The sequence below is a fragment of the Hyperoodon ampullatus genome (genome assembly GCF_949752795.1).
Source record: "Hyperoodon ampullatus genome assembly, chromosome: 3".
Classification (NCBI taxonomy): domain Eukaryota; kingdom Metazoa; phylum Chordata; class Mammalia; order Artiodactyla; family Ziphiidae; genus Hyperoodon; species Hyperoodon ampullatus.
Genome location: NC_136916.1, coordinates 33,257,963 through 33,273,640, shown reverse-complemented (window position 1 = coordinate 33,273,640; position 15,678 = coordinate 33,257,963). Strand labels below are relative to the sequence as shown.

Below are 15,678 nucleotides of genomic sequence, written 5' to 3'. Positions count from 1 at the left end.
TTGAGCAGAGTTGTCATAGACGGCACCCTGAGAACAGGTCAGCCTTAGAAAGCAGAGGATGTTGAACCGGCCTGGGCTTCTCCACGCTGCGTTTCTACAGACTGTGTGTGTGTCCATCGAAGATCAGGATACATAGTAGCTAGTCGCAAAGGGCTCAAAGGACCAGCGCTGGGGGAGCGGGGCAGGCAGGGGAGCATCCGGGGAGTTCCACCCTGTTGAATCCTGGGTCCAAACTTTTCCCTCGGTCAACGCGGTACCCTCCTACCCGCCACGACCGGCCAACGCCTGATGCCACAGGGGCCGGAACAGGAAGAGAAAAAGGCGTCGGGTGGGGAAGGCAAAGCTGGGTATTTTCGGAACTTAAGTGGATCCTGGACTGGCCCTTCTGGTTCCCAGGGATGCGAGGCCAGCGTCCGCCGCCCGCGGGTAGGAGCTGGCGCGTCCTGGAAACCGGGATGGGGCAGAGATTGGGATGAAGATGCCGCTGCTGGTGCTGATGCTGAGGCTGCCGCGCAGAATGACAGCCGCTCCCCCCACCCTGCCCCAGGGGGTGTCGAGCGCCCGGCTCCGCGCTCCCGGGGGCGCTCGGCTCGCCCAGTCCCTCCGGCCCACTCCGGCCCCGGGCAGGGCCTGCGGGCTGCGATGGGGCCCGCGGCCACTACTCACCCGGAGGGTTGACCGCCGCCGGGGTTGCCATCTTGCTCGGAAGGCTCGGCGCGCGCCGGGCGGGGACGAGGAGGGGCGGCGCGGAGCCGGGCGCCCCACCCGGGGCAGGCGAGGCCGGCGCAGGCCCAGGCGCCGCCGCCGCCGCCACCGCCACCACTGCCACACAAAGGACGGCGCGGGCGGGCGCTGCCTCCGCGTTCTCCCGCCGCCGCGGCCGCCCGCCGCCCCCGCCTTTATCGCCTCCGCCCCCTCCTCGGCCTCCTCCTCCGGCTTCAGCCTTTGTCACGCGGCGGGGGGCGGCGGGCCGCGGCTCCCCCGGCCAGGCCGCAGCACCGCGAGACTTGGGGCCGCGGGCGGGGGGGTGACCCCCGAGTCTGGGGCCGCCCCCTCGGGCCCGCGCAGGTGCCCAGGCTCGGGCCGGAGGCGCGCCCCCTCCCTTGTCGCTGGGTCCGGGTCTCCCCCACCCCCGGGTGTCCGGGACGCATCACGGAGGGGCGCTGTCCCCAGGCCAGAGGGCCGGGGCAGAGAGGCTGGGGGGGCAGCCTCTTAAGATGCAGAGGGACGCGGGTCTCGGAGACGGAGAGAAACAAAGGCGCCCCAGTGCTGCCCACTTAGCATGCCAGGGCCGTGCCGCTCGGCTCCCGCGGCTAGAGACGCCCAAGGCCACGGGCACCTCCAAGGCCACGGCCACGGACAGCTGACGAGCGCACTAGGCAAACACCCAGGCAGAGGCAGCCGGCCCGGGAATTTGTGGATGATTTGGCTTTGAGAAAGGCTCTCAGCTCTGCTTTCCTTCTTGCGCGGTGGCTGTCATTGGTTATCACCTGAAGTTCTTGCAGAAACCTTATACGGCCACCTGAGCATTTAAAAGATCCTCTAAATGCTTTTGTCGGCATATCCTGGTAAAGTTAGGCTGTAGGGATCTTGGAGGGATTGTTTCTCTGCCAGACGGTAGGCTGGCTCTTAGGAAGAAGACTGGCACCCTAGTGGGTGCTCTGGGAAGGTTCCATGGAAGAGTGAACACATCCCAGTGAGAGCCACAAAGGGCAAGATGGCCCCTAAATGTAGACATGTTTGCAAAAACATCGAACTGTCTTAAATCCTTACGAAGAAGCATTTGGAGGGGCGGGTAGAGAAAAAATGCTTGGGATATATTTTCGCACAAGCATTGTCTTCCAGAGAGTATTTGACACTACTGATTTGACTAATACGTGCTTAATATTCATTTGTTTATCGATTCCACGAAATTGAACGTCTGCTGTGTGCCTGGCACAAAGCTAGGTATTGGCCAGACCATGGAAAGAGAGCCACAGGGGCTCTGCCCTCCCTGGACTTCTAAGGTATTTGCACTCAAGAAGCACACAGCTGCCTGGGGCACCTTGTGGTCACTGGTGAATGAATGAGGCCAGAGAGAGGGTGGAGTGATCAAGAAAGCACAAACTAGGCTGTGAAGAAATGAGCAGAATGTGGAGAGGTGGAAAAGAAAGACACTTCAGGTGAAGCCTAAGGCATGTGTGCATCCAGCATCACGATGGGCCAGCTCCAGACACATAATGAGAGGGAGAGAGAGAGCAACTCGGGTACCAGCTGGGACCACCCCATCCTTGTATCAAGTAGCTGCCCCTGATTTCCCCAACATCAGTCAAATGAGAGCTCAGGCTCTCTTCCACATACTCCCAACCGGCAACACCCTCAAATACCCATGTGCACTTAATAAATACACAGTATACTTGACTGAAGATTTGTTAGGGTAAGTGGAAGAGGAGGCTTATTGCACTCCTCAAGCAAGGTAAAAATCCACCTTCAATGTTTCTGCTACCCAGAACGATCCCCTTTTAGGACCCGCCCCCCACTGGCAGTTCTGTCTCTGGTGGCGCATCTTTACATAGCCCCCAGCATCACTGTACCCCTGCTCCCACCAAGCTCTCTGCATTCTCCAACTTTCCACACCCCTCAGAGGTAAGCAAGTCCCTCTCCTTGGTGTTCACGCATCATCCACAACATGTGGCTCATTTTGGTATTATCTCCAAGCAAATACATTTTTAATAGTCTCCCTAAAAAATAAAAGTGTAGTAAACATGACCATTATAGCTGCATGCACACATATATTTAACTGTGTTGCTGCCCTCTGCCCATTTTTCTAAAATGTTGCTCTGCAGATATCTTTAATCCTTCTTCTTGCATTTGTCCATGGCAATAAAAGGTAGAATATGGACAGCTACAAGAGGCTGGGACACTTACCATGGTCTGCTTGGAGTCTGCCGTGCTGTGGTTTTCAGTAAGTAATAAATATGTCTGTGTTTGAACAGAGAAGGAGGCATTTCATCCTCTCCCCCAGTCACTACACCTTAGAGGTGGAAGGGACCTTTGGCATCACCCAGTTCAGCCCCCAGAGTCTGCAGATAAGGAAACTGAAGCTCAGAGTAGGGAAATGACTTTCCCAAGGTCACACAGCTCGGTAGCCAAACAAGACTTGGAATTGAGTCACCCACAATGCTGGGATTTGGGGTGGTGGTGGAGGGGTGGAATGGGCAGGGTGTTGTGAAGGGATAGAAGAGTGGGTGATTTGGGCCCTCACCATGTCTCTTGTCTCTCGGTGTTAAATAGGTAACTACCCAGAAACATCGATTGTGGATGCGAACCCCCCACTCTTAAGTAAACAGTCTGAAATGGAGCGGATAGTCATTGTTGAATACTGAGTGGCATTTGCACAGTACAGTGGTCTTGTGCTAATTATGAGAGCTAGCAGACTGTGACCGGTTAACAGGCTCAGGAATTCCACTCAACGTTTAAACAACCTAGAACTCTTTTAAATTCCAAAGGAGGCTATTGCTTTTGAAGCTGAGATTTGCATTTTTAAAAAAAATTAACCGCTGAACCGCTGGGCCCATAGCACATGATTCTGGGTACGGTATTCCCAGAAATGACTCGGGGTGTAGGCCACAGTGCTGATAACACTGGGTAGGGGAAAGAACTCCCCTTGCCTCTGCTTCATATCCCTTTGATACGAGAGACAGGACTTCCACTGTATAATGTATAATGATCCCAAGAATTGTTATCTTCTTACTTTAAGATAGCAAGAGACCAGGAAGCATGACATGAAAATGTATACAGCAAATGCTACTAGAAATTCAAGAAGGAACTGACAAAAAGCACAGTGGCAGTGCAGGCTAAGCTTTTTCTGGTTGTTGATGGAACAACAACAAATGCTAAATGTAAGATATGTTGATGTGAGGTTTGTTGCTTACTCTTGGCCATAGTGTGGGACCGTAAGACTCTGTTCCACTAGCCTGAGCACAACTCTTCCTCTTAGCATGGGCCAGAGTCACCCGGCCCCAAGGGGAAAGCATGTGGCTATGACTGAGTGGGTCTGGAGACAATGACTAGACCATAATGGGACAGGCATAGTCTTCCTCCCTGGAGATGTCTGCCTCTTGGGAGTTGCTCTCATGCTCTCATCCTAAGGCCTGAACTTCTTTAGGTACTGGTGAAACATGAGGGAAGGGGGCAACCGTTAAAAGAACGACATAGCCATAGAACGTGACAAAAACTGGTTAGAACCAACTAAATCCAAGGTGGCGGAAGATTTGACTTCCAGTGGACCTTGAGCCTCATTATACGTTCATTGTAATGCATTAGCATAAGCTAAGTGACACACCAACCAGCGCCATGATAGTTCCAAGGCTGACCATCAAAGACCAAAAAGTGGGCAGTGGCCCAATTCCTGGAAATCTCTGCCCCTTCCCCAAAATAGTTGGAATAATCCTCCCTCTCATTAGCCTACGAAATTACCCAGCCCTTAAAAGCTAACCACACCATATTTCAAAGAACCATGCGTTTTTGGGGAGTCCTGTGCCCAAGGTTGTGGTTGTGGTTGAGGCCTGAAAGGGCAGCCTGAGCAGAGCTGTTGAATCACAGGTACTGCTCATCCGTGTCGTGCAAATCAATTTCATTATGAGGAGAAAAAAGGTTGATTCTCTCCATTTAAAAGAAAAATCTGGGGCTTCCCTGGTGGCGCAGTGGTTGAGAGTCCGCCTGATGATGCAGGCGACATGGGTTCGTGCCCCGGTCCGGGAGGATCCCACATGCCGCGGAGCGGCTGGGCCTGTGAGCCATGGCCACTGAACCTGTGCGTCTGGAGCCTGTGCTCCTCAACGGGAGAGGCCACAACAGTGAGAGGCCCGCGTACCACAAAAAAAAAAAAAAAAAAAAAAGCACTTATCAGTTACTCCAAGGGCTGAGCCTTTGGAAAAGACCTTCGTGTATCCACTCCACCTCCCTATCCATTTGACCTCTGACACTCACTCTCCACCCCCCACCAACAACTATGCTCCAGTAAAGTCCAGTACTTGTCATTTCCTACACACACCATAATGCTTCCTTTGCCCCTCCCACATGACCTTCTCACTCATCGGTCACCATTTGTTGATCAGCTTCTCCCTTCCAAGCAATGACTCCATGACTTCTTTCATGGAGGGGCTCCATATCCCTCCTTTTCCTTTACTTTAGCATATATCTCACTGTACTGGGATTGATTTTTTTATATGTTTTTTGCTTCATTAAGCTGTGAGCTACTGCCTTCATTTTTTTTTTTTTTTCTCCTTTGGTACCTAGCTCATATCCTGACCCATAAGGAGTATTCTAATATTTACGGAGAGAGTGGTTGAGTATCTTATCAGACATGAGTGATCGTATAACCCACCATGCCTCCCCACTGTGACTGCCTTGATAGGATACACAGAACGAAATGTTGCTTCTCTCTGCAACATCTTACACATTTCCAGCAATAGGGAACCCCAGTAGCTCTATCTTTTAACTCCTCTTGGCTGGGTTTTTATTTTTAATTTCCTGCTATAGTTCTTTTTTTTTCCTTTTTTTAAATTAATTTTTATTGGAGTATAGTTGCTTTACAATGTGCTTTTCTGCTGTACAGCAAAGTGAATCATCTATACGTACACATATATCCCCTCTTTTTTGGATTTCCTTCCCATTTAGGTCACCACAGAGCACTGAGTAGAGTTCCCTGTGCTATACAGCAGGTTCTCATTAGTTATCTATTTTATACATAGTATCAATAGTGTATATATGTCAATCCTAATCTCCCAATTCATCCCACCCACCTTTCCCCCCATTGGTAACCATAGTTCTGATCCGTATTAAAAGCTACATCAGTTACCCTTGGAGAACCAGAGGGAAGTGAGTATGAAAAAGGATATTCTACCCAGTACTCAGCGCTGTATGCAGTGTAAGTCTTCCTTTTCTCCAGGTGCATGAGAACGATTTCAGCAACTCCATTTCCAGTAGGAATTAGAACAACTCCTCTCCTATGTGCCCCACTCTCTGACTTTCACATCACTCTGACACTACTATTCCATAGGCTCAGGCCTTTTTTTTTTTTGCGGTACGCGGGCCTCTCACTGTTGTGGCCTCTCCCGTTGTGGAGCACAGGCTCCGGACACGCAGGCTCAGCGGCCATGGTGCACGGGCCCAGCTGCTCCGCGGCATGTGGGATCTTCCGGGACCGGGGCACGAACCTGTGTCACCTGCATCGGCAGGCGGACTTTCAACCACTGCGCCACCAGGGAAGCCCCAGGCTCAGGCATTTTTGATTTGGCTTTATTAGTGAAGAAATACAACCTATGTGAAATTATTCATATTTTGATAGATAACCACTTTCCTGTTTGTATTAATCCATTTTGGAAACCACCTCACAAAGGACAACAATTTTCTTTTTCAGCCTAACAAGATTCTCTGGGTGTTTTAGTAGGTAATGCTAACTATTATGCATTGGGTCTTTTCCCATGTTATACATTTACAGGGGTAATTTTTGCTTAAAAATACCAAGTGAATTAATGGGGTTAATGATTAATCTCCCTTTCCAAGTGATATTCAGCATTCTGTTGGCATCCACACTGGTTACTCTGATACAATACGTCTAGACCAAATTCATTATCCAACCAACTGGTCTGCGACTGTTCAATCACTAGCATGCAAATTACTACAAATAAAAGACAGGTGACAATGACTTCCCTTCCTGTAGGTCACACTGTTAGAGGGAGATCTGTTTCTGTTTAAGAACATTTATTTGGCAAACGTTCAGTCTCACTCACTGAGGGGTTAGGCTTTGTTCTTCTGAATATCTACCTGTTTTAAACACAGTCATAGACTTTTAGAGGTAAACTTGAAAACCCATCTCGTGTGTAATTTCGAGGTAAACCTTTGAAACTTTCCAGTTCTTTCTGCTTATTGTATCTATTAGGCAATTAAAGGTTAGAAACGGCAAGAGACGTGTACCATGTGAGCATCTTGGGCAAGGTGGGTGCCTTATGGCTAGAAGGAAGGGGAAGAAATCCCTAGTCCTCCATTATGGTGCCTCAGAGTACGACATAAATACCCACCTTATTAGCAAGAAGTCTAGTCTTTCACCAGGTTTCCCATGGCCAGGCATCTCTGGGGGTCCTTGAGGAATTTGAATTTCCCACGAATCTGTCTTGGTTGCCTCTTGCCACCCCAGGTGGCCACCTCCCTGCAACATCTTAGTTCAGACTTCTCTCCTGGTCAGCACCTGTCTCTTCTAGGAACCCTGCTAGATTTCTGCTCTACTGGGCACTGCTGCCAACACCCTGGCTGCCGTCCTGGCTTGGCTCTAGGGCAGGCTCTGCTCTCCTTGTTTTACCAAGGGCAACTCTGTGCCTTCTTCTCACCTGTGGATGGGACCAGCCCTCAGAGTCTCTCTAACTACAGGCCCATGTGCTGACTGCTCCAGAAACTGGCCCTTCTCTCTGCTGCTAAGTCACCTGCCACTTGCACTGAACACCAACTTGCCATCAACTGAAAACCAAGCCAAACCAAATGAAGCACAAACCAGGGGCATGTTGGTACCACGTACCTGGCCTTACCTCCACGTGCACACCTCTCACCACCCAGTGCTCTAGCCTTCTCTGCTCCTTGAAGTCCAGAGTCCCAATGTCTTCCAGCTCCCAGAAACCTGGGAACATCCCTCCCTCAGACAGTTCAGAGCCCACCTCAATTCCTGGTTTAAGATTTCCAGCTTCCCTAGAGAACTGAAAGTGGGAACACGCATTCCCTTCCTGACCTACCAAGATGTGGGTTCCTCCCCGCTGTTCCTGGGGAATGGATAAGACAAGGATGAGACTGATAATGGTACCCTTCCCTAGGCATGGGCTTCTCAATCTTGTAAGTCAGATTCCCTGTTACAGAGACTGTGGGATGATAGCAAGGGTGGGGCCGGGTCTCCTCATCCTCATGTCACTGTTTAAGCATAGCATCCTGCAGGATTGAGGGAAAATGAGCAAGGAAATGCTTAGGAGAAAGCACAAATCCTCATATGGTCTCCATTTCATCACGTGAGTTTCTAAAATTTTAATTTAAACAGAATATTTGTCCATCAAATTATATTTGTCTTACATGATCCTTGAATGGAAAAGTAATACTGACTACCCCTATATTCACTGTGAGAACCATTCGGCTTTAGCCCCTGGATAGTCCCCTGGCACTTTGTTGACATAACTCAGGAGAATTCGGTCAGAGGGAGAGCCAACCCACAGGACAGTAGCATCCTCGCTGTGACAGGTCCCAGACATTGTTAATACAAGGTATCTTTGAAACCCTCACTTTTTTCTCTTTTTCAGGTGCATTCCTAATTGGGAACTTCCCCAGTCACCCTCTCACGGTGCCCAAAGAGAGGAGCTGTTTGCCAAGTTGCCATGGCCATTTCTGAAGTTCTGATCAGAGCAACGGGATCCTGTGCTGAGAATGCGACCCAGCCCAGAGCTCAGGGGGTGGGAAGTCAACATAAAATGGATAAAGTTGTTTAAAGCAGATATTGACTTAAAAGAAGATCTTTGTTCTAAAGCAGAAAGAACAGGACTAAAAAATCTAAGCAAGCCCTGCCGAAGATAAATACATATTCAAATAAACAAAGAATAGACTAGTTACAACTAACAATTAAAAAACCAACCAACCAACAAACATACTCAAGAACTCCTTTGGCAGCAAAAAGGAATGGTCTGCGAGGAGTCTTATCAAGCAACACGCAAAAAGCAAAGTGTGTCCAAGACTCCAGTGGGATCTTGGGACCTGTTCATGTGTCTGGTTCCTCCCCTTGGATGTATCAGGCTGTCATGACTCAGTGATACTGGCCTCAAGGCCATCTTTCTAATCTCCTATCACTCAGCATCTGGCCTGTACCCCCCTCCCTCCTCCGCCCCAAAACACACACCACCCTGCCCTCGCAGCCTTCAACCTATGATCTGGTTACCTAAGGAAGTAACGAACTGACCAACCCTTGGGAGCACCGTGGTATTTATGTTCCCTATTAAAAATAGATTGGTGGGCTTCCCTGGTGGCGCAGTGGTTGAGAGTCCACCTGCCAATGCAGGAGACACGGGTTCATGCCCCAGTCCAGGAAGATCCCACATGCCACGGAGCGGCTGGGCCCATGAGCCATGGCCGCAGAGCCTGCGTGTCCGGAGCCTGTGCTCCACAACGGTAGAGGCCACGACAGTGAGAGGTCCACGTACCGCAAAAAAAAAAAAAAAAAAGATTGGCATTTGGTCAGTTCAGTCTGTCCCTCAACACCTGACAAGCTCTGCTTAAATTAAAAAAAAAAAAAAAAAAAAAAAACAATGTTCCAGACCATGGGCAGTGCCCCGAGATGACGCTGAGCATCCGTTGACCTCCCTGGAGAAGATCCTGGTCTCACCAATGTCTAATTTAAATCAACACAAGCTATAGGACAACTCTATGACATTTGTATTCATGTGACTATCCAGGCCTTTATCTACACATATACCTATATAAAGAGTGCCCGAAGAGAGAAAAATTATTTCTGTATATATTTCATTTAACCCTTTATGTAAATCTTTGCTTATTATCATTTTACAGATCTGGTGACTGATATTCATAGAGGTTAAGCAACTGTCTCAAGGTCACACAGCTAAATCTTTGAACCCAGGTTGATCAGACTCAAAAATTCTTGCTCACTCAATCTCCAAGTGTTAATGTATGCAAAAAAGAGCCCCTCACTACTGATAGATATTTTAACATACAAACTAGAAATGTAACTTCCCTGGTAAGCCCTCAACACCCCAGATAAGCTCTGGTCATGCAGATGGCAGGAGCCTGCAGGCTGACCACTCTGAGACCCGGTTGTTGTGGTTTTGCTGGTCACTAGCTGAACACACACTGTGATGAGTGCCTTGTCCCTTATCCTGTTGACAATGTCAGTACACAGATTCGACCCCAGATTGTTGAACTTCCTGGTGAGATCAGAAGTGAACTGAAATAACTTCTCTAAACAACTTCTCTAAAGTACAAAGTTGGGCTTCCTAAGGTTTATGATTGGACTTTGTGTTTTATACCCTCAACAACTGGGCAAGGAAGCTCTTTGGGTCACAGTAGCAGATGAGCCCCCAAATTGCACAGGGATGCAGAGGGACACGGCCGATTCGCAAAAAGATGCTGATGGCAGCATTTTATTTAATAGCTCCAAACTGGAAACAGCCCAAATAGCCATGGATAAGAGAATGAACAAACACAATGTGGTGTGTGCTCCAGAGTGGAGTAATACACAGCAGTGAAAACGAATGAACAACTGCTACTAACATCAACACGGTTGAATCTTAAAAACAACTTTGAATAAGAAAAAATGTTTCAGAAGAATACGTAAGCATGATTTTGGTTACATAAAGTTAAAAACATGCATGTTTAAGGGATACATACACATGTGGTAAAATTAAAAAGCTAGCAGAGGAATAATAAGCACACAACTCAGAAAAGTAGGGAGAGAGGGAGAGGAAGGAGATCCGGGCTGGGGCACATGGGGCTTAGACATCTGTCACATGCTATTCCTTGAGCTCGGTGGTGGACACGCAGGTTACACAGGTGAGAACCCATTTTACGGCTGCTCCTTACACCCTGCTCATGTATGGTAATTACAGTATGTCATGTGCCCCTTGCAAAGGAAAACACGCAGTGAACGTATTTGCTCCTCTGCAGCCACAGGTGTACAGTCTGCTCCTCGGCATGAACACGCTCACCCAGGTCTTTCATTCATTCATGTTGCTGCACACAGACAACTGGACTCATCCCCTTGCCTTGTCTCCAAAAAATATGAAGGGATTTTGTGTGGACAGAAGCTATTCTAGTAAGCTCTTCGGTTTTGTGTTTCTCAAGGATACCTGATGACCTCTAAGTGGTGCTTTGTGAGATGCCCAGGGGCCAGAACTCACAGATTCATTGAGAAAGTGAGAGCAGGTGCAAGAGTGAGAAGTGTACAGGGAATTGGTTTTTCACAATTACTGATGATGTTATTAGTATTGAGAGAGATAGATAGATAATACATACATAGATGATAGATGATGGATGGGTAATAGATATAGATAGATAGATAATAGCTAGATAGATGGATAGACAGGTAGATAGATGATGGATGGATAATAGATATAGATGATAGATAAACAGATAATAGACAGGTAGATGGATAAATAGATGATAGATAGATAATAGATACATAGATGATAGATGACGGATGGATAATAGATATAGAGGATAGATAGACAGATAGATAATAGCTAGGGGCTTCCCTGGTGGCGCAGTGGTTGAGAGTCCGCCTGCCGATGCAGGGGACACGGGTTCATGCCCCGGTCCGGGAGGATCCCGCATACTACGGAGCGGCTGGGCCCGTGAGCCATGGCCGCTGAGCCTGTGCGTCCGGAGCCTGTGCTCCGCAACCGGAGAGGACACAACAGAGAGGCCCGCGTACCGCAAAAACAAAACAAAACAAAACAAAGACTTGCAGAATGTCCTGAAGACAATAGTAGGACATTCTTGTAAGAAGTGCTCCAAATTCCACACTGCTGATGGCCCACATGATTATACTGTAAAGAAAAACATGGACACTGACAGCTCTGAGGTGAAAGTGATTCAGAAGAAGCACACTGAATGTGACCAACTTTTAGGAGAAGATTAAATAATATATGCATAAGAGTGATATATGATTTTCTAAGAAGTCTCTAAATAAATCTAAAAGATCTCTCAATAACATGAAATAAAAATTTAAATGCTAAGAAAGTATCACGTCAGTTTAACTGTCATTGTTTCTTGTGCATGTGTGTTTTTTGTTGTGGTACATCAATCAATAACGTATTTTACAATTGATGGTGTCTATGAAACACAGTACTCTTCCCATTGTTCAGAAGAGGAAACAGAGGCTGAGGGTGATTAAATAACTCACCAAGCAAGTAAACGACAGAGCCAAGATCTTCACTCGGGTCTGACTGCACATCCCAGCTCTTAGCCAGTCTGCACCCCACTGTTCACAGCTCAGTTTTTGATATTATGGTGTCAACTTCCTTTGCCCTATGAGTCACCTAATACAGAGTACTCACAGATATTTGGCTCTGTCTCGAGGCAGTGCAGGTTAACCAAATACCTTCAAGCCCATCAGGATAATCTTGGGAGCAGGGAACTGGCATTCCTGAGTTCTTTCTACTCATGGGACCGTTTGCAAATTAAAACAATGGATTCTTTCAGTCTCTTTTAAGAAATATTCATTATCTCAGACAAGACCTGGGCCTCAGGTCTTTTTCTGGAATTTCAAAATGAAAATCAGAAGCAATATTAACATGCAAGATAATGAAAATGTCTGTGTAAACTGAGTCAAGAAATAATACAACAAGATATAACTTCAAGGAAAAGATGGCTTTGGGGGAAACATAAGCAGAATATTCTCGGCTTGTGTCCCCATAGTGTTCCCCCCAAAACATTATGACCCACAGAGCTGCATGCTCACTGTTACTGCAGCTCGAATGGTGAAGGCAAGGCACAACACACAGCTTGAATGCTCTTTTTTTATTTGCTTCTTGTACCTCATAAATATGTTCAATTATTCAAATTAAATTGTATCGAAGCCAGCTCAGCCCCAAAGATAACATTTCCTGCCCTCGCAAGGTATTTGCCCTATTTATCCCAGAACAGAGTCAAAGAAAACATACTTTGAGAACTACTCTCTTGTTTTGCTGAAAGCAGAATGTACAACAAAGGACATTGAACTTAATTAGCACATTAACATAATCACATCAAGCATAGACGTAGCACTTGACAATAGGAAATTGGGTAAATCAAAGCAAATGATTTCAGCCCCACGCTTTATAATTAGACCAAAAAAAAAAAAAAAAAAAAAGGATAGCTTAAATGCTGTCAGATGCATTTACTGTAGTTGTTCCTAATTTATGAGGTTGGAATTGTTGACACCAAAAGAGTGCTTAAATTTCTCTTCATATTTAAATCAGTCAAAAGTTTAAGCACACATACTTTCCTACTTAGAGGCTTCCTTCTGACCTTCTGTGCTAAATGTGGATGCTCTTCTGCTTTCAAAAGCATCCCCCACTGGAGCTATAATGCTATTGTGAGAAGTTTTACAATGAAAACACGTGGTCATGCAGATTTCAAGAACTCTTAACCCAAGAGGCAGAAAGTGGGCAGAAACCTGGTGGGAGTTTTCTAGGCTGAACTTGTCTTGTATTTTGGGTTTTTGTTGTTGTTGTTTGTTTTTAAATCTTTACTGAATCTGTTACAATATTGCTTCTGTTACATGTTTTGGTTTTTTGGCCGCGAGGCACGTGGTATCTTACCTCCCTGACCAGGGATCGAACCGACACCCCTTGCATTGGAAGGCAAAGTCTTAACCACTGGACCACCAGGGAAGCCCCTTGTCTTGTATTTTGTACCAGACTTTTTCCAGGAATTTGCTTGTATTTACCAGTCTCGGTTGCTTCTTTTCAACCTATTTAGGTGATTTGCAATTAGTCATTTTCTTAGTGGAGGCAGAAAAATGTGATACATCAGATGCTATTTTTGTGACAACTCAGAAGTTAACCGGCAAGAGAGAGAACCCACAGACAATAGAGTGACAACAAAACACAGGTGTTGGCATCACACAGACCTGGATCTGTCACTTAGTCGCTGTGTCACCCTAAGCAACTTGCTTAACCTTTGCATTTAAAGTGGGAATAATGACACCTAGTTCATTGCACTGTTATGGGAATCTGCTGAGACAGTATAGGTAACACAGCACCTGGCACATGGTAAACTGCTCACCAGATGTTAACTAGTCAGAACAAGAATGGGAAGGTCACTATGAGGATAAAACGTGAGAGGTTTTTTGAAGATGAATCCAAGGAATGGGCACGGGGTAACTCTGCAGAGCCAGCTCTTTGAGGATCTCAGCTTTCCTATGCACATCACAAAAGGAAAACTTCAGGACAAGCTCAGTCCCAGCTTTCCTTCTGAACCGCTTTGCCTCATCTAATTCCCAGCCCCTCATTACATACCGTGTTCAGTCTCCCCGGTTGCTGTTTGATAATCCCTTAGATGCCGTTTCACCCCTTGCGTTTGGGGTTCCTTCCAATTCCTACGCTGGTTGAAATATTCCTTCAATGCTCCATTTATTCCCATTTCTTCCCTCTCTTCTCCCTCTGACCTCCCCCAGCACTTTATCTGCACCACTCTTCCAGATCTGGTGATATTCTGCCATTTCCATTGCTGTCTGTGCAACTTGAGTAGTGTCACTCACTGGACCGTAAGCTTCTTGAGGGCAAAGGCTGCATCCCCCATTTATGTCCCAACCTGATGATTTACACTATGGGGATGGTTTACACAAGGCGTGACTCACTTTCCCTGAGAACTGCCCATTGCGAGCAGAGTGCCCTGCGGTTGCCATGTTGCTATGTGGCTACAGTTGTTTGAATTTAGGGAAGACATACTTAGATGTGTGGGGCAGCCATTTTCCATCTTCTTCCTGGAGAGGCAGAGAAAGAAAAATGGAAGAAAGGCAAGAATGAAACAGACACGCAGGGAGAAAGAGATGGGGAGAGAGAACAGTTTGAATATCTGAGGGCTTTCTGGCTCTTGGGTACCATGAAGGGTCCTGTGACCTTCAAGCCTTAGGGCTCCCCAAAGCATTGCGGAGCCCATCTCTATTTTTAGTCCTGAAGCCACTTGAGTTGCTTCCCTTTACCTGCAACCAAATAATTTTAGACCATGTACATTTTTTTTTGTTTGTTTGTTTTTTTTTTTTTTTTTTTGAGGTACGCGGGCCTCTCACTGTTGTGGTCTCTCCCGTTGCGGAGCACAGGCTCCGGATGCGCAGGCTCAGCGGCCATGGCTCACGGGCCCAGCCGCTCCGTGGCATATGGGATCCTCCCAGACCGGGGCACGAACCCGTATCCCCTGCATCGGCAGGCGGACTCTCAACCACTGCGCCACCAGGGAGGCCCCCAAATAATTTTAATTAAGACAAATCTGCATTCAACAGAACTTCTGACTTTTCATTGTAAAATGTATGACGTTTTGTCCTAAAATTGGATTTGAGTTATGTTAAGAGTGGCCTCCTTTATCTTTGTGCCATTACAAGGACTGCTCTTTCCTCCTGCATTGCACAAGCTCATATTTTAAACTTGGTGGCATTCTTTCTGCACAGTCACTCAATTCAATGTTTACATGCCTGCAGACCTCACCCACTGAGAGTCTTTGAAGGCAGGACTCTACAACCTGAGTGCCTACGGCGCGTAAGAGTTCATTCCTCTTTCCATCTGTAAATGCCAAATGGGCACTTTTCAGGTCTCCACACTTGAAGGTTTGCAAGCATGTGCCCAAACTGGTGTTTTGGGAGAGCCTATGGCTGCTATGGGAGAAAATGCCGTCTAGAAACAGTACTGAAAGGTGGGAAGGGGTCTGGTTTCCCACTGTTCTATATTCTTGGACTTGAAGAATTCTCAAGCGCTGTCTTCCAGGCAAATACTTTGTTCATGATAACCAAAGAAAAAGAGCAACAGTTTGGTAAGAGTCAATGACTAATTATCAATCATTTTAAAATTCTTAATATCACTGATGCACAATAAGAGACCATAAGTGTAAATGAGAAAAATACCATAACAACTTTTTTCCGAATGGGGCATAGCATTCTCAACCCTTTTTCTAGGCCAAATG

General features: G+C 47.0%; 1 protein-coding gene across 3 annotated transcripts in view; it reads right to left on the bottom strand.

Annotated features, from left to right (window-relative positions):
- Positions 1-697, bottom strand: part of ARNT2 (aryl hydrocarbon receptor nuclear translocator 2) — a gene marked incomplete at both ends in the record, with an annotated part of 188,741 nt that extends 188,044 nt beyond the window's left edge. For all 3 annotated transcript variants that reach the window (XM_079699491.1, XM_079699492.1, XM_079699493.1), the window contains one exon: positions 667-697. In XM_079699491.1, the coding sequence (XP_079555617.1) occupies positions 667-697 (31 nt within the window). The remainder of the gene's footprint in view (positions 1-666) is intronic.
- Positions 698-15,678: the final 14,981 nt, after the last annotated feature.